At 41.2% G+C, this 27,365-nt stretch overlaps 1 protein-coding gene across 5 annotated transcripts in view; it reads right to left on the bottom strand.

Moving 5' to 3' along the window:
• Window positions 1-5,915: 5,915 nt before the first annotated feature.
• RPS6KA2 (ribosomal protein S6 kinase A2) overlaps window positions 5,916-27,365 on the bottom strand; it is a 286,567-nt gene continuing 265,117 nt past the window's right edge. For all 5 annotated transcript variants that reach the window (XM_064708648.1, XM_064708651.1, XM_064708647.1 and 2 more), the window contains 7 exons: window positions 20,530-20,619; window positions 18,891-19,049; window positions 17,575-17,736; window positions 13,533-13,609; window positions 10,939-11,056; window positions 9,855-9,992; window positions 5,916-9,478 (listed from right to left, as the gene is read on the bottom strand). In XM_064708648.1, the coding sequence (XP_064564718.1) occupies window positions 9,353-9,478; window positions 9,855-9,992; window positions 10,939-11,056; window positions 13,533-13,609; window positions 17,575-17,736; window positions 18,891-19,049; window positions 20,530-20,619 (870 nt within the window). In that variant the 3' untranslated portion in view covers window positions 5,916-9,352. The remainder of the gene's footprint in view (window positions 9,479-9,854; window positions 9,993-10,938; window positions 11,057-13,532; window positions 13,610-17,574; window positions 17,737-18,890; window positions 19,050-20,529; window positions 20,620-27,365) is intronic.

The following is a 27,365-nucleotide window of genomic DNA, read 5'->3' as shown; positions in this document are numbered from 1 at the left end:
GAAATCACTAGTCTTCCTTTGCATGCCTTAGCCAGGAGACTATCATTAAAATTGAAGCTGCAAAATTCTACAGTAGGGAAAGAGTTAGGCTTTCCAGCTGCAGCTGTTTTTACCAGTGACCACAGACCATGAAGGACAGGAAGAATCAATTAGGCAGCAGTGTGCCAAGCCAAAACAATGCACAGGCTTACCACAGATGGTGTCACCAGCCTCTTAATAAACTAATTTCCTCAACAAAAAATGGAATTGATCTCAGGCCAGCTTTGGTTGTTTAGAAAAAACCCCAAAGTGCTCCTGTCCATCTAGATGAATGGACCGATAATCTGTTCTTTCTATCTTGTCTCCAGACAGCTGGAGTACAGCACCTTTAACAAACAATGCACTGAAGTTATCTATGAGTAACCTGAAAACTTGGACATAGCCTAAAATCCTTGTCTTCTGCTCTTTGTCACAGCTTTTAATGCAAAATCTTTGCTTGTGATCTTCAGACATTAGTTGTTATTGTTACTGCCTCTTGTTTGCCCTGCTGTATTGCCTGAGGTGCTGCCCTTGGAGATGATGCTATTCAGGTACATAACAGAACTTTGTGAGCCTCAGGACAATTCCCATGGTACGTCGTTCTGGGACATAAAAAGGGGGTGAAGTGAACTGGGATGGGATAAAGGAAGGGAAAGATACAAGAAAGAAATGAATGTTGACTAAAGAGCAAAATTACAAGTGGCAAATTTTTTTTTTATTTTTTTATTTTAAGCTAGTGTGTATCTCAGGGGGGAAGAAAACATGGTTATTTTCTCATTACGTGCAGACGTTTAAGATGGTTGCCAATACAAGCTTCCTAAATGGGCTGTGTCATGATAAGACACTTGAGTGTATTCTGAAAAGCGTTCCTCTCAGATATCTCATTTATTAATTTTCTAGCATGGGAGGGAAAGATTATCGTCCACCTCCCAAGGGCCTGGCCTGACTCATGGCTTCCTAACCAGGTCCTCTGAAAACTTAATGTGTGTCCAGCAATGGATGAACTTGGCACATTCCTAGTCATGGTCATATTACAAGAGGAACTGAAGTGGGAATGGAAGAGAAAGCCTAGATTGGTTTTGGTTTTTGTTTTTTTTTTTTTCTTTTCCCTCTTCAGTTTTCCTATTTGCATGCTCTTGTATATGACTGTGGTTCTCCAGAGAAGCCTCCTTTTTTAACTGCTGGACCTATAAAGATGGGTGTGCTGGCTTTATTTGCCTTCCAGCCAGAAGAGGCTATAAACCAACAAGATGGGTCTGTGGGGCAGAAATGTGGTAAGAGAAAGGTGGAATAGCTGAAGGACCACAAGGACTAAAGGAACAGGAACTTTCACGAATAGAGAAAATACAGGAAGGACAGCAGTGGGAGTAGGACAGGAGCAGCTGGCAGGAGAAAAGAAGCATGAGACTGCCTATGGTCAGAGCAGAAATCCTATGAACAACATTCTTGAAGTCCAAGTTTGCTCAGTTATGCTTGCTTGGACCTAAGTCACATGCTGTTTCTCCATCTCTGATACCACGTGCTGTTCCTGCAAGGACCCTGAGCCAGACTCACCACCTTTGTGATGCTGCCAGGTCTGATGACAATCCGGATGTGAACATTAGTGTAACTGTGTGTAAGCTCAGATGTAATGCCAGGGAAGCAGAACCAATCCCTCAGAGTAGGAGGGGTTGATTTTGCTTTTGTGGTCACTAGTAAGTCCAGCAAACAGAAAAGGCTATGCAGGCTGCTTGCCAGAGAGCAGCAGTTTCCAGAGGAATGGTACCTTGGAAGATCTCAAGGGGGCAAGGGAAATTCATGCTGAGGCAACTTGTGTGAAAGCACTCATTTGTCTGGTACTGAAATCCTAAATTTGTCTAGTGGGTGAACTGTGTGAATGATGGGCATTAAAGGCTTACTTGTTGCTTCCCAAAACACAAGTTTGAGTACTCAGGCTGCACAGAGATAACAGTTCCAGGTACAATTTGAACAAGCAACCATGTGCTTTTACTGTGACCAACACATGGCATTAAAATATGGCCAGTGCTCGGGGACTAGAAAGAAATTATGCAAAACCAAGCAGGATCCTTTTGGTTTCTCTTTTTATTTCTTTATAAAGAAAGGAAAGGATGGGCATGCCAAACCAAAATGGCAGAATACAGACAAAGGTAAGCACTGAGGCTTCTCCTTGGGGACCATCCACAGTAAACTCTTGCCTTGGTAGGGTTCAGCTCCCCATCCCTCCTGCCAGGAGGAGCCCAGCATGCAGCCAGCCCTTCAGCACAATCACAGCTCTTTGAAGTTAGTTTGCACAGTTTCACAATACCATCAGCCCACGTCATGGTGGGGCAGCAGCAGCTGAGGCCAGCAACATTAGCAGCAGCAACATGGGATACAGTGCACAGAAAAAAAGGAGCAAAGAGCTTGTTTGCAAACAATTGTAGGTAACAATATAGAAAGTCCAAAGATCGTCATTCTGCTATAAAAATATTACACTTCATAAAACCATGTACTATAAAAAAAATCTATTCAGAAACGCTGGTAAACATAACAAATATCTGTACACTGGCTACCCTTTTCATACAGGAAACATAAAAAGCATGAGCCTCAGAAATCATCATTTTGTAAACATGAATATGGAGCCTGTAAACAAAGTGCTAGATCATGGTTCATATTTTGTCAATTTAGTACTACCCAAGTAAATTCCTTACATACATCATCACCTAATGGCCAGACACCACTACTGCAACAGGAAAGAGGACTTGACTCTGAGCTCTCCCACCAGAGTCACTGAAGGTGCATGTGGATTAAAGAATTGACACAGTAATGAAGGCAGCAAGATTTGGCTCTGAGTAGCAAATCAGAAACAATCTTTTAGCAACTGTTTTTCATTTTCTGCACTTCAAGTGAATGAAGCCTCTCCTTTCAAAATTCACCATCATCGAAGAGGGCATGCATTTTCCTCATTTCCCTTCAGGCTAAAGCATCTCTGAAAAATATGTCCAAGCACAAGTTAACTCTGTAACAATGAATACTAAAGCAAGAAGTAGTGGTTGAACAGTTCAACACTGAACATCATAGTTTACATTATACAGGATGACAAAAAGGGCCAAAATCTTAATTTTAGACTTTAAACTTTGGGCTGCAAAATATGTTCATGTGCAAGCCTTGTGATGACATGCATGATCAGATGCCGGCTGACACACATGTGTTGTCTCCCAGTTGCACTTGGAAATGCAAGGTCTAGGTTCACAAAAATCTATGAAGAGAGTTTAAATAAAATTTGGCTGTAAGAATTACTGTAACTTTACTCTGCAACATTTTTGTTCTGCACAGGCTTCAATCCATCCTTCTCCTGAATACTATGAGTTTTAGTTCTGTTCACACTGACTACCTTTCTTTTAACTTCATTTTATATTCTGAGTTTAAATTCTCATGGTTTTGCCAACTTTCAGAATAGGAGAGGGTGTACAATTGTGTGTGCCTGCTGTGGACAGAGAAAGGAGTGTGGGACTGTGTTCACACAGGACCTGAGGTACTCAAAGCAGCTTAGCTGCAGTGTTTTCAGGCAACACAAGGTTTCTGGATCAGGGTCAGCTAGGAGGTAAGAATATACACTCCTAAAGGAAAATTATGTATACTTCAAAAGAGGAAAAGAAAAATGGGCTTGCAATTTTACTTTTTCTTTCTTTTTTAATGTATTATTCTAAAGCATCTTATTGACATTATTTTAGGCCTTTCTATTTTAATGTAAGGAATATCTGAAGGGTTGTGCTGCTTGCCTTTTAGGATTCAGATATGTGAATGTGGAGCTCACGTGGCTCTTGCTTAAAGGTTTCATCTCTGGATGTTCAACAAGGGAACTTTGCTCCTAAATATTTACTTTGGCATTTCTGATACACACATCCTAAGACAGGGCTTCAAAACACCTGCATAAAAATATTTTTCCAGTGAAAGCTACAATATATTTTCTGCTATAGTAATCTGCTGTATCTTCTGTGTTTGACTGCCTTACTCCTTCTAGGGATTGAGAAAGCTGTAGCGTGTCCAAAAAGCAAGAATTTCCTCTGCAAAAATGGATGATTTAAAAACAAACCCTGGGGTTTTTCTATCACTTTTATTAAGGTAGTGACAAAAATACAAGCAATCAACATTACTTCCCCATGAGATGTCATCTGTGGCCCTACACTTTCTGGTTACAGGGAGTTTGTATGAACTTGTGGCCAGTTTTCAGAAGCCTGGACTTGTTCTCCCTCTCTGTGCACCAGGCTTGGCACTGGGAACCTGCTGCTATACAAGCATCACATCATTTATAGCCCTGACTCTGAGCCACACCTGGGCTCAGCTCAGCAGAACGCAGCAACAGGGGGACAGAGGTGACACTGAACTTGCAGCCATTCCAATGTGCTGACAGCACTGTTGGCTAAACTAGTTCTGTTGCCTTCCTGCTGTCCCCAGCCATTTGTTCTGACGCACAAACATTTGCTCTGCCCCGTGGTGACCTGGCTAAGGGAGGTGTGAAACGGCAGATGAACAGCTGAAGTAAGAGAAAGTGACTGCCTGCCATTTTTAGTGTCAGCACTTGCTGGTGTAAGTTCAGTAGAGCAGCAGCGTAAGAAACCTTTGTGCCATCCATGGCTCAGGGGATGAGCCAAGCCCTGTCATAATTTCTATCACAGACACACAGCAATTGCACACTTGACTGAGGTTTGGATGTATTCAGAGGTACCAGGGCTGGGTACAAGTTGTTGGAGAGAGCTGAAAGGGTCTGGCTGAAAAGAGAGCCCAGTATTACATCCAGGGTTAGATGAAGTACAGGAACACACAATCTGCACCTTGTAAGAGGTACATGACATGTGATCTCATGGCATCGTGTCACACATGACGTGCTTCACCCAGCTCTCTGTGCTTGGGCTATCCCCAGCACCCTGGGCTCTCACGGATTTGAAGAAGATTTTTTTCATGAGGAAACAAAATCTATTCTCAGGTAGGCTTCTTTTTCAAATGTAGAGATTTAGAACAACATGTCTGTGAGTGTCACTTGTCATTTGCTGAAACAGTCAGGCTTTATAAATGGTATCTGCTGTTAAAACTTGCTTAGATAATGTTAAACAGATTTTAAATAAATGAAAATTCATGAGGGGCTGGGGCAGAGGTCAGATCTCCCTTTGAGCAGCATCTCCACACTCCTGCAATATAGACAAGCTGTGGTGCTGTGTAGGAACTGGCGTAATGCTTCCCATGATATTCTTCATCAGGGATGAAGAATATCATGGGATATTCATTTGGCTTCTTCAGAGTCCTGAAGCTGTAGAGGTGGGGTCCAGCTCTTCAAAATGTGGGGATATGCCTCCTCCTTGCTGGGCAGACACTTCTCTCCTGGACTGAACAACAAAACCTGCATGGATATGGTCCTGTGCAACTTGCTCCAAGTGAACCTTCTTTAGCAGGATGGTTGGACTAGATGGACACTAGAGGTCCCTTCCAACCCAGACCATTCTGTGACTGATTTTGAAGTGGGGCTCCAGATGAGATGACTATGTCTGTGACAGGTACCCCGGGGTATGCCTTGGATACTCATTGCATTGTGCAGCTTGATGGTTAAAAACGTAACTATAATATTTGTAATAGTCTAAGGCACTAGGTCACTTTATAGACTAAAAGCTTGCAAGATGGTATGTTCTAATTCAAAGAGATTTTTAGACTTTCAGGAGTTATACATAACATTAAGTAAATGTCTCTTAAGGTTATATAAAGAGAGAGAGCGAAAGAAAGAGGCTAAGCCTTTTTCAATTTTCTCCTAGAAAAAAAGAAAAAAGAAAAAAGAAAAAAGAAAAAAGAAAAAAGAAAAAAGAAAAAAGAAAAAAGAAAAAAGAAAAAAGAAAAAAGAAAAAAGAAAAAAGAAAAAAGTGCTTATTGCTGAGCTACACCATGGCCAGGAGTCTAGAAAGGAGGTGCTGGTGTAAAAGCAGCCATTGCAGTAATTAGGCCACAGCCTAGCATCCTCTCCTGGATCCGGCTGGGCCAGGGGAACCAGTGGGCGCTATCAGTCTGAAATAATGACTGCCAGCAGCATATTCCTCCCTTTCTGCCTCCCTTGGATTTACTGATGGAGGCTCTTGTATTTCAGTCCAAGTGAGCTGGATCAGCAAGACTGACAGCGGAAAAGGTTTAATTGGGTTCACTTGACTGGAAAAGGTCACAAAACCCTCAGAAAATCACCTCCCATGGCAGGACTGCAGAGGGGAGACTGATCTGCCCTTGGAAGTGCACGGGGATGCACATCTGGGACAGGGGGGGGCCTGGATGGATAAGTTTCTTCCATGGATGGGCACAGCCTTTTTTTCTACACCCAGAGTAATCATTACCATTATCAATGACAGATTCCAAAGAACACTGCAGACAAAACCCTCTGAGTATTACCTCCACCTCTGACTACACTTCTATTTATTTGAACAAGCTGGGACAGCACCTTTTTGTGCATGTGTTTACATAGAGACACACAGATGCACACATGTGGATGCACTGGCAACAAAACCTTAAAAAACAAAGCTCACTATAGGTATGGGCTAATAATTATTCATAGGCTTATAAAGTAATTAATGAGCATTAAGATGTGTAAGTGCACAAGTGTCTCTATGTTAATAGTTGATGGGTTAGAAAGAGGAAAGTCAGGAAGAGATTAAAACCCTTAAAATTTGGGAAGAACAGCATCCTGTAAGCTTGGCTGACAGTACTATTCAGTTTAAAAAAAACCCTCAAGGAATTAAGACTGCGTATGTATAGAAGGAATTAGACTTTTTCCAGTGGTTGTGAGAGAAAGCAAACTGAAGCAATGTAAGATGACCAGGGAATCTCAGAGGGAGACAAAAACTGTTCATAACATTTCCAACAGTCTTTCTGCCCATATACAACACAATACAATACAATACAATTACTCCGACCACTAAAAATATGTTTTGTTGAAACAGCACATACCAGCTGGGACCCCAGAAAATCCAGCCCTCCCTCCAGGTTGCCCTTTGCATCCCTATGCCCACCTTGCCTTCTTCCAGGACAGAAGTCACTTCAAGGGAAGCAAGGCCTGGCCAGAGCTGTTCTGCACCAGCCAGGACATCCCTGCCAGTGGATATCCTCACGGTGTGTTGTTAGCAGAAATGAGTGAGACTTAACTTCTAACCAGCAGAACATTCTTAAGGCAGCAAAAAGCTGACACTGAGCACAGCTTAGCCAGAGGAGAGAATGTGGGCTGCTGTGTACACAAGCACAGACACCCACCCGTGTGTTTGCACTCGTCAGTCCCAGCCAACTCAGCCTCTGTGTGAAGTTTCACAGCATTGTTTATTTTAGAAAAGAGAAGGGCTTCAAGGAGAGCTGCTTTGCAGCGATCCTCTGTGCACAGCACATAAACTTGAACATTAAATATCAGTTTAAATTATTAAGAATAAATTTAAATTTAAAAATAGACTAATGCAAACAAACTTCAGTCAACATTGAAGCAGAGATAGTTTTAGGAAGAATATTACTATAACAAATAACCCCTTGGACAATCTGAGGCAGTGATCTGGTAATTCCAGTTCAGCACCGAGATGCACAAACTACCCAGCAAGCAAAAATTACCATGTCTAGCATATGAAGCTCCATGTTCACATTTTTCTTTTTTTTTTCCTCCCCTGTCACAACAGAAAAAAGCCAACACAGCACAGTAGCTTTTCCCACCAAGCATCTGAGGTGACAAAATTCACTCGGAAAATAAAAATTAACAAAAGCAGTACAAAGAAGAATCTTGGTCAGCTTGTGACCACCAATAAGCCAAGATGGGTAAGAAAAGGAATAAAAAAATAGTTCACATCTGGCACCACAAACCTTGCTTGCTTTCTTTGAAACCAGGGAATGAGAAAAAAGTCCATTTTGCAGAGACCATTTCAACAAAAGTTTCCTATCCCTGGACCTGGAAAATCCAGGTATTAGGGCACAGAATTTTTGTTTTATATGTATATAAATACACATGTACATATTCATATAAATATAAAAGCAGAGCATCCTCCCATTTCTTCTCATAATTTATTATTATTAAAGCTTGTAACAGAGTTGGCTGAACTCTTCAGAAGTGGGTACTCTCTGCACACACATGGCATGGGGAGTTTAGCTCTGCTAGAGCAGAACACCCAGGCAGGGACATGGGTGATGGAGGCAGATTTGGGTGATCAGCCAGGGAGGGCAGGGAACAGTGACTGGAAGTGGCCTCTCTTGCTCCAGCGTGGCCCTCTGGGCTGCCAGAACAGCTCTCAGTGAGCAGACTGGGTGATGGTTGGGAGGATGGATGGCTGCATCGACCCTCGTGGCCCCTGGGCAGCCCAGCCACCCAGTGTCTTGTGCACCAGTCACTGAAGGGGGACTGCCCCTGCTCTGAGAGGGAGTCACAGTCTGCCCCCAGCCACTTGTATGCCAGTTGCCTTTGCATTATTTTGCTTACTGTCCTCAAAGCCACTCACATCCTTCCCTGCCTTTGTTTGGTTCCCCAGCCCCTTCACCTGATCCTTCCAGACCTGCTTGCTGGCCAAGACCAGACACCTTTCTCCTGCCTGATCCACAGGCTCCTACTCACACTGCTCTGCATGAATGCCTCTCCACAGTCTCATAAGACCCATTCTTTCCTTCAGAAGACCGAGCTTCTCAGAGGTTTTTGCTCTCTGAGACTTTTAAGCAAGTCAGAGCTGGTGGCACACTCTCCTTGAGAGGTGCTAGCTTCATTCCACAGAAGGCAGGGGCAAAGTGCAAAAGATTCCTCAAGAACAGAAGGTATTTCCATCACCACCAGCTCTCTCTACGTCATGTTGTTAAGCACTTGTTTCAAATAAGGTATTACTCATGTGTCTCTGCAGCTTTCACTCTTCCTGGGGTGAGTAGAGATCAGCAGATGTCTACTTGTGCCAAGTCACTTCATCATGATGCATGCTGGAGCAGCATCCTAACCCGACTCCATTCTTCATAGCAAAAAGTGCTTTTCTTGAGAAACAAAATGAAAACTGTTCCCATGGAACATCTTACAGACTCAAAAATAGTTTTCCTAGGGTGGAAAGGATGGAGCTTGCCTATTTTATTTGGCTTTATCTTTATAAAGAAACAGAGCTACTGGCAAAACTGGCACATCTTTGTGAAGTTGTTGAACTCGGGACCCTGGCTGGAATGTAAAAGAAAAGATGTAGCAAATGAGAACTTTGCCTTACGGGGGCTTCTGCTAGTTCTGGCAATTTCATGTGCAGGTTGTCCAGAAAGGTTCTGCTAGCCAAGTAAAGATGAATTTCTCAAATAATAAACTGAGGGATTTCAAGGAGGCCTTTTGGGGGTACTGCTACAATCTGGTAGAGGTCAGTCTTTTCATGCCTCGCCGCTGAGCCAGGTTGGAGGACAACACGGGCTCCAGCCTTGGTGCCTGAGGTGCGCGGTTTAAAGCGAAGTAAGTGGCTGCCATTGCACCCTGTGGAACAGAGAAAGAGAAAACTCTGAGCTGAAATTAACTTCTTTGATGCTTTTCCCTTCCCTTATTCAGTATCCTAAAAAATTGTCACACATGCACAATTTCCATGAAATGATACCATTTAGGCTGGCAGACAGCTAGAGTTGTCTTGGATTCAAAACGGTGAAGAGCAGTATGTGCCACCAGGTTATTACAATGCAGCCTAAAGCTGAAAATACTGAGCAGGTGACAGTCAAAAATACAGGTAATACAGTGCCATTTTAAATTCAGCCTCTGTGGCAAATAATTTTCCCAACTCGTCTATCACTTTTCAGACTATTTCCACAAATGACAGCTCATTCTGCAAGCAAGGATGAGGGAAGGGTGTAGGAGGTACCTTAACCAGGTGAACATCCTGTCTGCTGAGTTGGTTTTGAGACAGGTACTCCCTGTTCACTATCCATGGATGTCTCAGGACCTGGACTGCTGTCAGGCGCTGATGAGGGTCTACATGAAGCATCTTAGACACAATGTCCTGGGTTGAAAAGGAAGAGAGAAGTACAAGGGAGAAAGTAATTAATGGCTGTGCAGGTTTTACTAAGATCTTTCTGTTGGCAGTGTCATCATTAGCATGTCCAATGGAGAGAGTGATGCACTTTAAACAGGCAACATGTTCTTTAAGTGTCAGCTCTTCAAAATTTTCAAGTGTAATGTTCAACTCTCAGCTAATAATCCAGTAAAAACATAATGTGGAGGGCACTAATCTTATTGAATAACTGTCAATTACTGGTGACCTTGTAGGTGTGATAAATACAGAGGGAGAGGATGCCATCTGGAGGCGTCTCCTCACTGACCTCAAGGCATGCTTACAAGAGAAACTTAGAAGAGAAACTCAACACTCAGGTAACTGAAGTTCAATTAGCTTCATTCTACAGCATCAAAACATTTTAATTTTAAAACTGGAAAGCTGGTTAAAAATCCACTCTGAGGCTAACAGGTGCTGGTAGCAAGATTAATACGTTACTAGGATTGCTTGCAGCTTTGTAGTGGAAAGTATCAATGTTCTTCCATTGGATACTAACAGTTTCTAAAAATGACATCTCTTGAAACAAAAAGCCTCTTTAAAGCCTGTCAAAGCTTCTGATTAATGGTGGGCAACTGGAAGCTTGCAACTTTCCTGCCCATTTACCTGTCTCACAGGCTAGTGCACAGCTTCGTGCCTAAAGATCTCAGCACCAGATGAGTTTTTTCTCTCAGTGTTTTCCCTGCTTTGTGATAGATGGGCAGCCTAAACTGTGATCTGTACAGAAATTGAAACTGTCTGCTCCTGGTTAACTGAGAAACAAAAAGGTGGTTCATGCACAGACTATACACCTGTGGCACTGACAAACCTACACTTCTTTTAGAAGTGCAGTTGCACCAAAAAAAGAGTTCTGTGGTATTTAAATCTTGAGAGAAAATCTGAGAAAGGGTTCACTGACCTTTGCAGTATCAGATACTGAATCCCAGTTTCCTCCTGTAAGAGCATATTTGCCACTGCCAATCCTGGCCAGAATCTCCTCTGGGGTGTCATCTGGTCCATTTGCAAAAGGAGTAAACCTATGCAAAAAAAACAAAAAGAAGGAGAGAGAGATAAAGAATCTATATAATTTGCAAGTACACGATTTCTGTATTAACTGCCAATGATCAGAACATGAGTTTAGTTCCAGAATGTACCACTGATACTGCTGCTTCATTTTCACTCAAACTATATAGCCTGGTGGTTCCTCATATTGATCTGTAGAGGAAAACACAGATTCCTTAATTGTTTTTTAAATTTTTGTTTTAAATTTAAATTTTTGTTCTGTTATAGTTTTTAGGAATGAAATACTCTTCATAAAAATAGTCAAGTGTTTACCTCTTGATTTAACTTTGCTTTATTGACAACACCTTTATTGCCAATACCAATAACTTGGTAACAGCAAGAAAGGACAAAAATTATAAAGCAGAAGAAATACCATCTGAAACAGAAAAAAAGGAAAAGAAAAAAGAGCTTTGTAATGTATTTTGCAATGCTTTGTTAACCATAATGTGCAAATGAGCTGAGCAAAAGAAATTACCTGCAATAAGTTATTTCCTTGTCCAGCCAGTCAGAAATGACTTTTAACAAGCACCCAGATTGTGACAAAATCAGTGTCACAGGCAGAAGGTGCCCTTTTTGTCTTCAGAAAGTGACAAGAGATACGGTTTTTGCAGCTGACTAACAACTACCAGGCCAAATTTTACTCTGCAATCATGAACAGCTGCATAGGTTTAGAAGAAGTAGGTATTTTGGATTTTTATATTTTTCATTCAATCTGTCTTTTCTTCAAACTTGCCAGAGCAGTTTTTAGATTGTTAAACAGTTGGTTTGGCCACAGCTTCCTATCCCATCTGGCTTCTGGTAGCAAATTCAATTCCTCATGCAGTATTTTCTCATTTTCAAAAACATTTCAGTCTTCATAGCAGTTCAGCCCAAAGAGATATGTGATGTTACTCCAATCTATAGCTATCAGGGGGGATGCAGTAAGAGTTATGGACTGGCAAAAACTCTGAGGTCTATCAGTAGCTCCATTAACATCATCCCTGGCTGGTGCTCTATTCCTGGCTGAGTCCTCTCACCTCGTAGTGATTATAGGAGGAGAAAGAAGTCCTGGATGAAAATACTTGTCAGGTCCTACTAATCTCCTCTAGTGAGGAAGAACAAGACCATTCATAAATGCAGTGGTGTTATCTAAAAAAGCATTTCTTAACTGATTTTGTTACTACTATTTTCTCTGGTGTGCAGAAAAAGAGAGATGCAAGCTACTGGCACCTGTCAGTAAACAGAACATCCACTAAGTTGTGCTATTTGTATTTCTGACTCAAATATATTTGGATTTTTTTTCTTCATATTCAATAAAGAAGTATTTTGAATATAATCAACCAAACAAATGTAACTGTGGATAATGTGTTAATTTTATTTTACTGATTCCAGCTGTGTAGCAGCCATGGACATCAGCCAAATAGAAATAGGTTCTTGGAGATCCACCAGACTGGGATATTTCCCCACAAAGTCTTGGTATATTTCAGCTGACTCTGAACATGTGCAGTCAAGAATAAAACAGATGAGATAGAGACCCCTGGCATCTTTTCTACCGTTCACATATAACAGAATAACAGAAAGTCAGAGTCCAAATCTTTGTTTTCTGTATAAAACCTAGGAATCAATCCAATCTTCTTGTCACAGCTGAATGATCATGAAGCAGATTCAACAATTTAGAGAGGTCACTGAAAGCTGCAAGCTGTGCTTAGGTGTGATGAATGTGCAGATACCATAGTCTGAGAAATAAAATTCAAAGCCTGGTAACTCTAGACTGGGTTTGCACTTTGTTTCTCAATCATCCCAGCACATCTTATTCCTATCCTTCACTGCTTATTTCAATCTGTGCCTTTCTCTGGATCTTCTTGTGCTAATATTTTGTTTTAGCCAACACATTGGTAGGGGTATTTTTGCCAAGTACCTCTCAAAAGTTTCTGCTGCCTGTTGCTATTCTTGCTAGTTTATCTCTTTTGAATCCTATTTTTTCAAACAGCATCTGAAAACTATGTTTGGGTGGGGTTTTTTTTTAGCTTTTAAAGGTGCTCAGACATTTCAATAACAATAACAGATGAAGAATAATGAAGCTGAATAATTCATTCTAGCTATCAACAGAATGAATTAACCTTCTTTCATGGATAAGGTGAACACGATGAGGCTCTTCATTCTCCTATGCACCTCTCCTAATAGAAAACTTCCCCACTGCTTAAGTCATGAGTGAACCCTTCAGGAGTCTAGGTCTCAGTGCATACAAGCACTTTCTGTTAAAAACCTAAACACTTTGTCAAGTGTCAAAGATATTTACACATCCTAGAAAAAACTTATTCCAATTTTAAGCATTGACATCTATTTTCTTGCTTTATACAACTGAACACACACCTCTCAAGGAGGCCAGAATCCCTATCTGTGACTGCTTTCAGGCTTAGTCAGTGCTGAGCCCACTGGAGACTGCTGCTCTAGGAGAACCTCACCACTCACCCTGCCAGCATGGTGTACAGCAGGATCCCCAAGCTCCAAATGTCACAGGCTGCATCATAACCTTGCCGTTTGAGGACCTGTGGGGAGGAAAGAGAGAGATGAAAATAGGGAAACTGCATTCCTGAATTTTTAGCTTCTGATCTACAAGATGCACTGATTAATGCTTGTGTCTGCTGACATTCTCAGGGCTTAGCTGTCTATCTGCCTTGAACAGGTGGCGGCCTTGGGATCAAAATGTCCAGTAGTGCTATGGAGCAAGGCAAAGCCCAGGCTGAAATGAGCTGGTTAAACTCAGCACATCTTTCCCCTTCACAGTGTGACAGATCAGTGCAGTTTGTTGGAGCTAGGGAGGCTGAGAGCTCCTCTGACCATCCAACATGCAGCAAAGCAGAACAAAATTTTACTGCTTTAAAATGTTTCCCTTTAAAATGTTTCATTTAAAAAAAAAGCTCATTAATACTTCAAAACATATCCTCCTAACATAAAAGTTACCAACAACCCCGTGGATGCCTCACAGGGATAAATGACAATGATAAGTATTCCAGCTGAGCTCAGTTTGGATTTAATACAGCAGATGGATGCACACTGAAGCATATATAATGTCAGACTAATGAAGATGCATGCTAAAAGGCTTCTCTTACTTCTGTATAAAGAAAAGTGGGCACATTTAGACTGGAGTCAACAGCAGGCTAAAACTTGACCCCCTTTTCCCATGGGGCAAACAAGACCCATGGTAGTCAGCAGAGATCTGACCAGTTGGTTCAATACTGATACAGGATGTAGCAGTAAGGGTGCAGGAAGGTGTAGCAGTAAGGTGCAGTTCAGATTTCATTTGTGCTTGTGCACACTAGAAGAAATGCCTGGTGAGTCAGTGCAGGTCCAAGTGAAAGTGAAGTGACCACCTAAGCTCAAGGACCACCTCCATATCTTCCCATAAAAGCAAACTACCCTCTGTTTATTCAGTTCTGACACAAAGGGAGTTTTGTCCTCTTTAGATGGACCAGAAGATACATCTTTTTGCAAAACACATGAAAAAGGAATGTAAAAATTCAGCAAGTTTTCTCTGACCTGCAGCCTTATTACCCAGGAGTGATTTAAGTATCTGAAGTCTATCACAGAAAAGATCAAATTCTGCTAAGGAAAAACAGTTTGAGAAAATGTTGCCTCAACAGATTTTATAAATGATGAGTGGCAAAGCAACCATCTGCCAGGTATGCTGCTGAGTGAACATTTGTTACCTGGAAAAAAAAAGCCAACAAGCTAAAAAGACTCCCACAGCAACAAAACCAGAGAAAAATCCACAGTTCCTGCTGTTGACAAAGCTGGTAAAATCGTGCTTCTGCCTCTCTCTTCTGCACATAAGGTGCAGGCTTTCTGGCTGACTTATTTATTTCTATTCCTTTAGTTCCTGCATTCATTCCCTCTCTATTAATGTTAGTTTTTATGGGAAAAACTTCTTTGCTATTTGACAAACTCAGCTGTTTCTTGCTTCACCTGTGAGACTGAATGCCCAATATTTATCTTTTGTTGTGGTTGTTCTCGTGTTTTGCACAGTTACAATTTCACTTCTTCTCTCTTTTCCTCCAATAACCAAGGACAATCAAGTCCAAGGTGAGTGACAGAAAAACGGGGTAGTGATGATACTTAGTGGAGAGGGTTAATGAGCAAGTGGTTACACAACCTCAAAATGATTAGGTCACTTCCAGAACTTAGTGGGATCTGAAATAGAGGCAGAAACTGGTTCTTAGTGCCACACCATAGCAGGACATTGTGGGGACAATGGGTATCCTGGAGATAATGATACCCTGGTTCCATCCAGTTCTGAGAACGGCTCAGATATTTGTCCAACCTCTTCTATTTCTGTAGTCTTTGACTTACTGGGTTAACAGTGTTTCAAATAGAGGATTGTCTCAGTTGTAACAAGCAGGGATTCAAATGGGTACAAAAGCAAATAAAGAACCTCATCATTTCAAACCACAAAGCAGTGGGTCTTCACAAATTCTGTAGGAAACCTGCAGAGTGAAATATTTTTACTTTATCCAGAAGCACCCTACTGTATCAGTAGTACAACAGCCTGGCTCTTTCCTCCTCGCATGCAGCACGACTCGCACTAGGTGGCAGCGTGCCTCTTTCAGACAGCCTTCATCTTTGCCCTTGCTATCACCTAAACCCCAAACTAACTGTTTCCAAAATAAAGGAGATCCAAGTGGGCAAACATGTCCTCCTCCTTCGGTCACTGCCCTCTTTGTCACCAGCTCAGCTGATTTTCTGCCTCCTTAATTGGTTTCACGAGCACATGGCAAATGTTGCAGTTGGACTCAGACAGGGAACATGAAAGTCAAATCTAGGCCGGAGGGCAGCATTATATCACAGGTAAAACTAAAAGCACTTAAAGCTTTATGTAAGCTCTCTGCCAGTTCTGGTAATGTTTCAATTAATCTCCAATGTCTCCTGCATTAGCAGGACCTGTCTTACTCATCATGAATGTCTGGGAATGTGATTTCTGCTTTCAGTTCAAATCAGAAGAGTCTGATAATGAAAAGAGAAGAGCCCATAATGAAAAATAGCTACGCCTATTTTAAGCATCTTGTACCTTGGAGGAAATCTGAGTGCTTCAAATCTTGCAAACATGATTTTTTTTTTTTTTTTTGTGGTTTAGAAACTGAATGGCTGTGGTGCCACACAACTTTTTCAATCTACTTTGATAATTTTAAACAGCTCATTCCCATTTCTAAAATGGAAGCCTAACCAAATAAATACCCCAAAGCAATCTATCTTGGCAATGGAAGGTTTGTTTTTTCTCTGAAGAAAATCTGTTTTGAATTTATACTGCCCTGGCAATGGTCTCTATATAACAAATTCTGATGCTGGAAGGCTATGATTCCTGTAACTTTTGGTATCATGAAAGGACCCTGGACAGAAAGATCATCCTATTTTTTTTCTTCCCAGTCACAAATGAACAGTGCATGGGAGAAAGATAAAACTTAGGGAGAAAAAAGACTGCTAGATGATATCATCTGAGAGACACTGGTATTTGATAGTAGAGAACAGATGAAATATGGAAAGACAGCAGTTGTTTTTTTTTTCTTATATGGACCAAAACAAGCAAAGGAAGACACACATTTGAAGCAGTGTATTGCAAATACTAAAATTTTTTATCTTCATCCCTCCAAGAAATGGATAATTACCCAAGAAATTAACTTCGTGCTCCTTCATTGTGAGGAAGCAGATATGAATATGTCATGAGTCAAATACAGTAAAGAGCCCAAGCCATGAAACACTGAGCCATGCCCACTCCTGCAGGACTGCATGAAAGGAACAGCACTTGCCAGTCATGCAGAGTCACCTCTCCCTGTGCTTGGGATAAACTGTTTGGTCTTCCTTCACTTTCCTGTCTGTAAAAACGAGAAAGAATTTCCTACATCCCCCAGAACAGAGGTGAATGTGTACTAGGAAAGCCCAAGAGGAGAGATGTTTCTTTAGCTAAGTGAATTCAACAATAAAACTCTCACTGATTTCAGCACAGTAAAGATTTTGTGCAAGGATTTTTTTTTTCAGTTTTATCACAGACTCCTGGAATAGTTAAGGTTGGAAGGGTGATATAGTTCAATCTTCCTGCTCAAGCAGGGTCCCTTGGAACACTCAGGATTGTGTCTGATGGCTTTTGGATATCTCCAGAGAAGGAGACTCCACAATGTCTCTGGGTGACCTGACATCAAGATTTCCCTCTTGAGCCTTAATCCTGTTCTGATGCAGTGCACTAGAGGAAAAGCAGTCTGATCAGAAGCAGCTAGAGAAAAAAAGATATTCATCCTAGTAATGAGCCAAAACATTGAGTGCACAGTCCAAGACAGACACCAACTTCTGTCAGGAGGAAAACAAGTGCTGTGACAGGAGCAGGAATAGGAAAATTATGGTAATAGATGCTGTGCAAATGCCAGTAGCCTGGTTTCTGCCTTGCTGCTCTCACAAAGGCAGCAAGGGAGGAAGGATTGCTTCCTAGGACACACAGACTACTGCAGGCTTTGAAATGTGATCCTACCTCAGGAGCAACAAAGTTGGCTGTGTAGCAGGGAGTCATGAGCAGCCCGTTCTCCGCTCTCAGCTGCTTGGCAAAGCCAAAGTCACAGATCCTGATAGAGTCTGGGTTTCCTGACTCATCCATGTAGAGGATATTACTTGGCTTGAGATCTCGGTGCACGACCTTAAGAGAGAACAGTGAGAAACAAGTGAGAAGAGGAGGTCAGGGAGCACTTGGGCTTGGCTGCCATTTCTGGTCTGCTGGTTGGGGTAGGTCAAGAGCTCATGCCGAAAATATTTCAGTTTTGGAAAAAAGTTTACTTAAAAGCCTTGGAGAAATGAAGGGGAAAAAATGAAAGTCTGTTAAAATGAGAGACAAAATATTTGACAGCCTCTGTGGGTGTATTGGGATGGTGCTGCTGCTCTGAGACAACTTCATGAGAGTGGCCAAACTGGGCTGTTGTACAAACATCCTGGTGGCAGAATCTGCTGGAGCTTGATGGCCCTGAATACCCAGCTGAAAGGTGAAGAATAAATCACATCATGGGAGGAAAGTGTATGAGGGTCTTCTTGTGGTTGTCCATGTGAGTGGCCCACATCTGAAAGGAGGGATTACATTCTTTCTTAATTACAAAATGTATTCACACAATTTCATGTGACTGTGTGTTTTACCAGATACGCTGAATTTCAGTGGCAGGAAAACAGCCTTATTTGTTATAGCAAGACTGAAAAATTACCATGAAAGCATAGAAGCCAAATGACAAAATGCACTTTGTTTTAACATGAAACAGGAAGAGCAATAAATATTTGACTGGTGATCCAAGCTGCTTGTCCCGGAAATGCAGAAAAGGAGAGATTTTTCAAACTGTTGTATATAGAACTTAGACTCCAAAAGTCAGATTTTAACAGCATGACAGAAGTCTTTCCCATCAGCTGCTCAAACTGTCACTTCATTTGGAGAGCTGAGCATTTGATTTTCTACCTGTCTGATGATCCAGCTACCCTATCTGAAGTGTTGCTAAAAGTTCAGATCCTGCAACAATGATTGTGATAAAAAGCCAACAACTAAAATCTCAAGAAAGTACATGAACTTAAAAATCACTGTAGTGTGGGAAGGAAAATACTACTTTGACATGCTTCAGTTCAGTGGAAAATGGATAAAAAGCCAATGACCCTATTTCACAAACCAAATGTAACTATAAATACTGAGGTAGGATTTTGGGGGGGGGGCGGAAAACATATTTACATTTCAGAGAAGCAAAATCACAAGTATTTGCGATTTCAGGAAGTTGAATTTTAAGAAGGTTGGTGCAGCTAAGCCAAAAGAGCAAGGCTTACCCCCTGAGAGTGCAGGTAGTCCACAGTCCTGGTGATGGTGCACAGCACAGCGCTGGCCTCCCGCTCTGAGAAGCACTTCTGCCGAAGGATGCGGTCCAGCAGCTCGCCGCCCCGCATCAGCTCCATCACCAGGTACACGAACTTCCCGTCATCATAGACCTGCAACAGGAACACAGCAAACGCATGTCTTGGACCCACCAGCTTGGTAAAGGTTGGTCCTTTAACCACAGTGTTGGCTTGCTTGCGTGGGAAGCTGCAAGAAGAAAATATCGGCAAATGTGTGGGAAATGGGCTCCTTACACTCAACAACTAAAAAGAAAACTTTATAAAATGACGTAAATCATCACTTTTTTCTGGTGTCTGTAGCAATTTGCTGATTTGTCCTCACAGAAATGTAGCTTTCCTGGTTTTCTATCATGTCAACAGAGAAGGCTCAGCTGTTAAAAACAGCACCACTCCACACAGCTTCAAATGCCTGCTGGCTCTCACCCAAGCATTCTTCTCAGTAGTGTTCTCTCTTTCCACTTCCACAGGGTAACATTTGCCATTTCAAATATCAATATTTCCCTTTGACTCATGATCAGCTAAAGAGCTGTATTATGCTGTTGGCCAACACTTGCATCTAATGATATTATTTAGTTTATATTTTCAATTCTGGTGAATATATTGTTGGTATCAGCTGCAAGAGATATTTACATTCAATGTCAATGGCAGTTGGTAAAAGAAATTTTATCATTTAAATTGGAGGACAACCATTCTCATGTCATTGTCCTTTATCTAGACTGCAGTAATAGGCAGTGTTATAGTCATCAATTCTAAATGTTTTTGGAAAGGAATATAAAAACTTATTTTGTTAAGATTTTTTAAAATACACTTTAACACTTAAGAATTGGGTGAGACTTTCCTGAGGGCATGTGATTAGAAGATTCTTTTATACTTTCCTAAGGTCTAAACCACAATGTACTGGCCACTCACACAAGCAGGATTTGTTCTGTAACTCTGAATCTGACATGGTGTGGACAATCTTAGGTGAGACTTCAGGCAGCTAAAGTAAAACACCTCTGACCAAAGGCCACTACTTCATTTAAGCATAGTGAAGGAATATTTTTTCATATGAAATTGCCGAAGAAAAATACCTGAATGGTTGCTGGAGTAGAAGGCAAATAGTCCCTGGTATTAAAACACTCTGGGGGAATCCTGGTGACTCTGTGAGCTCTCCTCTTCCCAGCAAAGCAGATAGCACAGGCTGCACAGGAGTGACTGGCTGCTTGAGAAAGATCATCCCCCTGCCCAGCAGCACCACTGTGTGTGTTCAGCAGTGCCCCAAAACACCCAGTTAGGGAGATCCCCTTTTGAATAGTGCTGCAAACCCAAACCCAAACCCATTTTTTCTTCTCCATCACTGTGCCCCTTTGTTTTTTTTTAAGGTTTGTTAGACAGTAACTGGAGAATGCATAACCTGACCAGTCGTTCCAAATGCTATCCAGTAATTTGTTAAGTCATGTTTTTCTCCTTGATTTCAATGGGTCTGGTTTTAGCTCAGACCTTCAACTGAAGAATTTTCCAGACATGGACTGAAAAGTGAGTGTGATTAGAAGGTGAAAATCATTTAATGCTGAAGTACTCAAAGACTACTCACATCTTTAAGAGTAATGATGTTTGGATGCTGTCCATATCGCAAGAGTATCTCAATTTCTTCAGAAGGGTCTCTCTTGCTCTTATCAATTATCTGGAATAAATGAAGGACAGTGTAGTCAAATACCAGTTAGCAGCACTAAGCACAAAGCAACCAATTCCTACAAATTAATATTCAAAATTCTTCTATTAATCATTATTCTATGAGAGGACAGCACAAACCATGTGCAAATGACAGCCATGCTGAGTGCCTGCCAAAGGCAGATGGAGCAATAATTAGTTTAGATTCTGGAGGCGTAGGCCCTCCTTTTGATGCCTACAGTTCTGTTTACCCATAAATAATGGCAGTAACAAGAAGCATCATTTGGAAATCAAACAACATCGAGAGTTTTAAAATAATCGTAGCTTTAAAATTACCTCTTTGACATAAAAAATGATAGAATCGTAATATTGGCATATGCTTGTAAATATGCTAATAAATTGATAGAAATTAATTGTCATATGTATTTGTCAGAAATGAAAATGTATGGACATTTACTGTCAGGGGAGATTTGAATTGAAACTTTTGGTAATAAATTGGCTCTTTGGGCCAAGCTGTTGTAGTGAACAACAGTGTGACCAGACATTGTATTTGGCCATGTAACCATTCCTAAACTGGAAAGAAATCTGCTTCATAGAACACTTCTATGTAGTCAGTGTCTTTTGCCTTATTAGACAATATAGTAAGACATGCAAAAGTTTTAATTTTGGATGTAGCAAACCTGTAGCACCAGGTCTTAGAAAAACATGACAGCTGCTGCTTAGAGAGCATCACTGCATGGAAAGCCACCTAGCAGGAGAGCACTGACTTCTCCTCAGTGATTCTGGTAACCATATTTGCCATGTCAGGCAAAGAGCTTTAGTCATTTGTCCAGCTGAGAACACTGATTAATGTTTCTCACTTTACAGATTTAAATCATAAATATGGAATATAAAAAATAATATTAAGGGAAATCTCTGCATTTTGGAATCTCAAAAGTAACTGCACAGGAGATGGTGAAAGACTCGTTCTACTAGAAACTCATAAGAGTACACTATTTTGTCTCTATTTCTTATTGCTAGAAAACAACAGCAGTACTTTTGAATAGCAGGTTTACCAAAGTGGAATGGGTGGCATTTTCAGAAAATCTTTTCCACTACTACCTTGGATATCAAGGCTTCCATACTTAAATGTGGTTAGTTTCTCTCCAAGAGCTGGGCACAGAGCACAAATTTTAAATTATGATGTTAGCAGGGAAAAAACAGCTCTTTGAAAACCTCTTTTGCTAATGAAGATAAATGCCTGCCTGCTTTTTAATAAAATATATGCATTTTTCATGGTTTATTTATGATGATACAAATTCAAGTACATGAGTAGAATCTTATGCATTAGCCATAATAATGCATAACTGAATATAAATCAGAGGTTTCACAGTTATCATGACTGGTATGTATGTGTAGCGATAAAGATGGTCAGAAATTTTCCATGGCTCAGGTATGCCTCTGAGGCCATATCAGGGATTTGACTCTGAATTAATGGAAGTGTGACAAATGAAAGTGCAACAGGCAGCTGATGCAGGTAAATGGTTATTGCCCACCTTTGAATAAATAAAGTAAAACCTCAAGAATAGGTGAATGAAATAAATATTTCTGCTGTTGTTCTCCCAGTTTAGTTGAGACATTATCAAGAAGCCAACAAAGTCCTGATGGACCCACTCCATGTGAGCACAACCACAGTGACTAAATGTGTCCCACTCAACCAGTAAGCCTAACATACAAGAAGATCCTCAGGGCCACTTCCTTGGCTACACTGATAAACTTCTTGTCAAGTTACTGGAGAAATTCACATGTGCCCCTGTTAGTATCTGCCTGCCCTGTACAAGCCAGCAGAACCTACTGTGGCAAGTATTGCCACCAGTGTGAAGGACCACTACCACTGTGCTGCTGTAGCAAGCTATATATTCCAGACTCCTTTTCCGTTGCAGTTCCCTGTGAAAGCAAATATCCAGAGCTGTGGAAAATTTTAAGTGACTATTAATAATGCAAGACTATAAATGCATATATATGGCCTAAAAAAATCCAAACCAAAAATAGTCTCAGCTATTGACAAAACCAAAACAAACACAACCCGAAGCACTCTGCTACTGATGTAGTAGCAACAGCAGCAGAAGACATTTAATGCTTCTAATTCACAATATGCAATGTAAATACAAATTGCAAGACAGTCCCTGGGCAGTCTAATTGGACAGACCAGAACCATTTTTCTCCTCCACAGCAAAATATGACTGTCACCCTGCCAGTGCCTCTCTTCAGTGTGCCTGTGCCTTACACTTGGCCCATGACTGCTGAAGAGGCAGAGGGGGTGATTGCTGCAACTTCACCAGAAATCCCTCTGCAGGTCAGACCGGCTGCAGTATGCACAGTGTCTTTATTTGCATGTGGCAGTGGCCATCCATTAAATAAATGTGCCCCACAGCTCCACTCCTGTGATATTCCTGATCTTCCTTTTCACAAAGTCATGGAATCATTCAGTTGGGAAAGATCTCTTGAGATCAGCAAGTCCAATAATTAACCCAGCATTGCCAAGTCCATCACAAAACCCAAGTGCCTTATTTACATGTCTCTTAAATGCCTCCGGGGATGGCGACTTCACCATTTCCTTGGGCAGTCTGTGCAGTGATTTACAACACTTCCAGAGAGTTTATTGGTGTGCTGTTAAATCCACCCAGAATTTCCTGTGGTAAAAAGAGCATTTGCCACCCCGGTCCCTGTCTCCTCTGAGACACTGTATTTTGCATGAATACAGACTCTTCTTTGGTCCTCTCTGGTAGAGCCCATGAACATCCTTCAGCTCTTCCTGTGCAAGCAATGATGAATTTTCTTTAGGAAACTCATTTTGATTTGAATTCAACTAAAATGTACTTATGAACCCTCTCTATTACAGAATTAAGGGAAGATCTCAGCTACTAGTCCTGAGAATTTGAGTAATATGTCATGATGCTACTTTTCCATTTCTCTCTTTAGATGTGTGTTGAAGAAGACCAACTCAAAAATTCACCATAACGTATAAGTAACTTAAATGAAAAAGTAACATGAGCTCTACTGTACCTTGGCCCAGAAGAGCTGTGATGCACAAGGGTCATGCATTGCCCTTCAGAAGAGAAAGAAACTGAGCCATAAAGCAAACAGACTTTTTTCTGTGCATTGGACACCCAGGGATCGCTCAGAATCTCGTCAGTGTCAAACAGTGTATGAAAGAATTTTAGAGTAAAACGGGCTCAGCACAGTCAATAGTGTCCTTTGTTCTCACAGGGGATTTGTTTGCTCTTTATCACATAATTTGTGTGACTAACTGAAAGCAAAAGGTGCATTTTCTTTCCTCGGTGGGATTTAGGGTAATAACATCATGATATTTTAAAATGTGTCAAGCTCCTTTAAAGGACAATACTGAACACCTTCTTTATTAAGGAAAAAAGAAGCAGGACAGAATATTTTCAAAATCCCAATTAATGCATCTTTCCAGTTTTTACAAGTCGTTCTACAAGTCTTCTGCATGAAAAAAAAAATCATCTAATTCTTCTTTACTAATGGGTTTTCAATGGATTTAAGCTTGTCAGAGCAGACTAATGAGTATAAAAGACAGTATCAATAAAATTCCATGTGGGTAAAGCCTTGCTGCAATTGGCAGAGCAACTAAATAGACAGTATATATATTTGCTTGCTGCCTTTTTTGGAAGGTATTTGCATGCTTCCAACTGTGTAGATAAATCTCTTCTTCTGTACCTAGTTATACCATCAGCAGATGTTGGAGCCTTCAGCTGTTTGGTATCACCCACCAGCTGGGACTTACAGCCCTTACAGCCCTGCCAAGGAAACAGTACGTGTGAGCACTCCCTAATCCACTTTCAGTGAAGCAGCCCTGCTAATACAAATTGCCTTTTCCAGCACTGAAATTAACCTGAATGACTGTGCATGAGAAGAATGGAGAATGGCTGTGTTTCTCACGTGGAGTTCTCCATCACGACAGTTCTGAGATTGGAAAAGGTAAGTTTAACTACCTTTGCTGTCTGGAAAATGAACAGCCTAAAAGAAAAGGTGAGAGAGAAGCAGGAGAGTGAGAAAAAAGACAGAAAAGAAACATGAGGCACACGGATGGGAAGAGCAGTGATATGAGCCTGAGGAGAAAGGATGAGGCTCTGGCCAGGCTGTGCTCGAGCTAGCAGCAAGGACACTGCTCTGTTGGGTCTGTCTGTGCTGGGGACAAAGGACCTTGTGCATCTTTAATGACCAAACAATTAAATGATCTTTTAATCTGCCTTGTCTTCAACCACCCCAGGTGACCCTTCCTGGCAGCTGAAACTGAGCTACCAGAGTGTGAGCTGGGGCAGCTGGGCTGCTGGTACAGCCCCAATCTGCTGCTCCAGCTGCAGCAACACAAAGCCCAGCAGAAGGCAGGGCAGACACACCTGGGCATTCTCATACCTTGTACAGCCACACCTGAGGCTGCCAGTGCATTTAGGCACTGGGATGATGTAAAGCTGCTTTTAACCAGCACTAGGGAACCTTGAATGGCTTTCTGAAAAAAGCATGGAGAAGGAGGAGAATTTCATATGTTTTTTAAAGCTGCTTTTTTTTTTTTTTTCTGTTATACACAGTCTTTTTCTACAGTCTGTTTGGAGAGTAAGCATGGGTTAATAATCTCCTTTAAGAACAGATTCATTACATAGTGTGATGTGACAGTCTCTGTAAAAATCCCCTCCTTTTCTGGGAAGGGAAGGATGAGCAAAAGGAGAATTAATTTTGTGTCCCTTTGCACATTATATCTACACTGTGATGTATTTGAAAATTCAGGGCACCACTAATGGAACTGACTATAGGTGGGATTTGCTTCTCTTCTGAAAAAGGAGGTGTGACAGCACACAGATTTTAACTTGACAGTTTCATCTACAATACTAATTCCAATGGAAGTGTCACAAAAAGAGAGTTCTGCAGTTCTGTGCTGCTGGAAAATGTACAGGTTTCCATTTCAGTAATATTTCCTTCTAAAAATAAGGTCTATTCATGCCAAGCATCTGTTTTAATTTGGTTCCTTTCTGATGTCAAATAACCCAAGTTGGACGAAAATCACTGCAGAAAGGCTAATATTATTTAAAAGAACATGGTATAATTTTAAATTTAAGAGGTCTCCAAGGAGAGCTTATCCAAGCCTAATAGTTTCTGAGGGACTATTTGCTGTGCTATTAGTTTTGATTAGCTTCAGAAATTCCTTCCCTCTATCCATGCTTAAATATTCCAGGAAAATAGTGAAAAATGTCTATTAAGAAGAAACAGGCCTAATTAGCAATACTTTTCTGAAATAAGGACTGCCCATTTGATCAAGCTCTGCAGGTGAGACATTAAACATTTCTGCACACAGAGCATGCCCACTTGCTGACACCGTTTGCTGACTTAGCACTCCTAAGCTGTCAGCTGGAAGTGTTAATTAGCTGCTCTTGTTAATTAGCACTTATAGGGTAGCACACGTTTTCTAAGCAGAACAGAAACATTAACAAATTTATTTCAATAGCAGCCATGAACGAGAAAAGCTCATTTTAGGGAGAAGTCTTCAGTTCTGGAAGTAAAATGGATTGGTGGGAAAGGCTCTGCACTGTGTTTCAGTCTGCTCTGTTCAGCACGCAGCCTTGGATCAGACTGATGAGTTTTCAGTCCGTAAAGTAACTGCAACACTGCTCTCACCTTCTACAGAAAGCTTCAGAGATGGAAACCAGTGAATCATTCAGAACTTTCAAAGGGGAAAAATTATGACATCAGTATGGAAGACAAATGCAAGAAACATAGTTTGAACGGCCCCAAAAGAGAAACAGAGGCACAAAGGACTGAATTCTGTCCAAAATACTTTAGGTATTTGGCAAGCAAATTAGTGAAGAGAAACACGATATTATTAAGCTGTAGAAAAACTGCTGCTTGATCCTAAGTCTCAGAAAATATCTAGTTAGCAGAGGGAAATAACCATATTCTCACATTCCTCAGAGGTTCAGCCATGCCAAGGAAAGAGACACTGAGAGCTTTGTGACGAAATGGGAAGGAGGCTGCAGGAATCCTTAAGCCAGAGATGTACAACCACTACACATTTAAGATATGCTTTGAAGCTGAGATTAAGAGGTAGCCTGCACACATTTCTGTATTTCTACCTGCCTTCTCTGATTATTTTGTTAAGAATTTAAGCAATGCTTTGACCCCATTTACCCCAAAAGTCAGCAATGGCTCTTGCTTCTAGAAACAAGCTGGCTACTTGTAGAAATGCTCAAGCCACTCCTGCCTCTCTGTCCTGCCTTCTCCCACATCCTTCCAGCAGAGCCCAGCACTCTGTACTGGCCTAGCCCTTCTGAAGCTGTAGCTGCAGCCATTCAAGCAGTGCCTCCTTGGAGAACTGACTTATTTCTGTGGGGAGACTATCTGGCAGAAAGCACAGTATCACAGAACATGCTGTGTTGGAAGGGACCCATTAGGATCATTGAGTCCAACTCCTATCTGAACACACTCAAGACAACAGAAAAGTGAGATCCAATGAAGCTTTGCAGGTATTCTAGAAAACTTAAATCTTAAAAAATGAGGACACCATTATGCTGCATCCTGTTATGGTGAGTGTATGGAATGACCCTGGTCCAGGGTGGAAGTCAGGTCCTTTGATTGAGTTTTTGAAAAGGGAAAACCAAAAATACTCTCACAGATCAGATGTAAAATCCTCATAGACAACAATAATCTATCACCCATTGCTGCTCATCCATTTTACTGTAAATCATTTTCCATGATAGCTAGAGG

Source organism: Zonotrichia leucophrys, chromosome 3 (assembly GCF_028769735.1).
Source record: "Zonotrichia leucophrys gambelii isolate GWCS_2022_RI chromosome 3, RI_Zleu_2.0, whole genome shotgun sequence".
In the NCBI taxonomy this organism is placed as follows: domain Eukaryota; kingdom Metazoa; phylum Chordata; class Aves; order Passeriformes; family Passerellidae; genus Zonotrichia; species Zonotrichia leucophrys.
The sequence above is the reverse complement of the archived record's forward strand: the minus strand, read 5'-3'. Positions and strand labels throughout refer to the sequence as shown.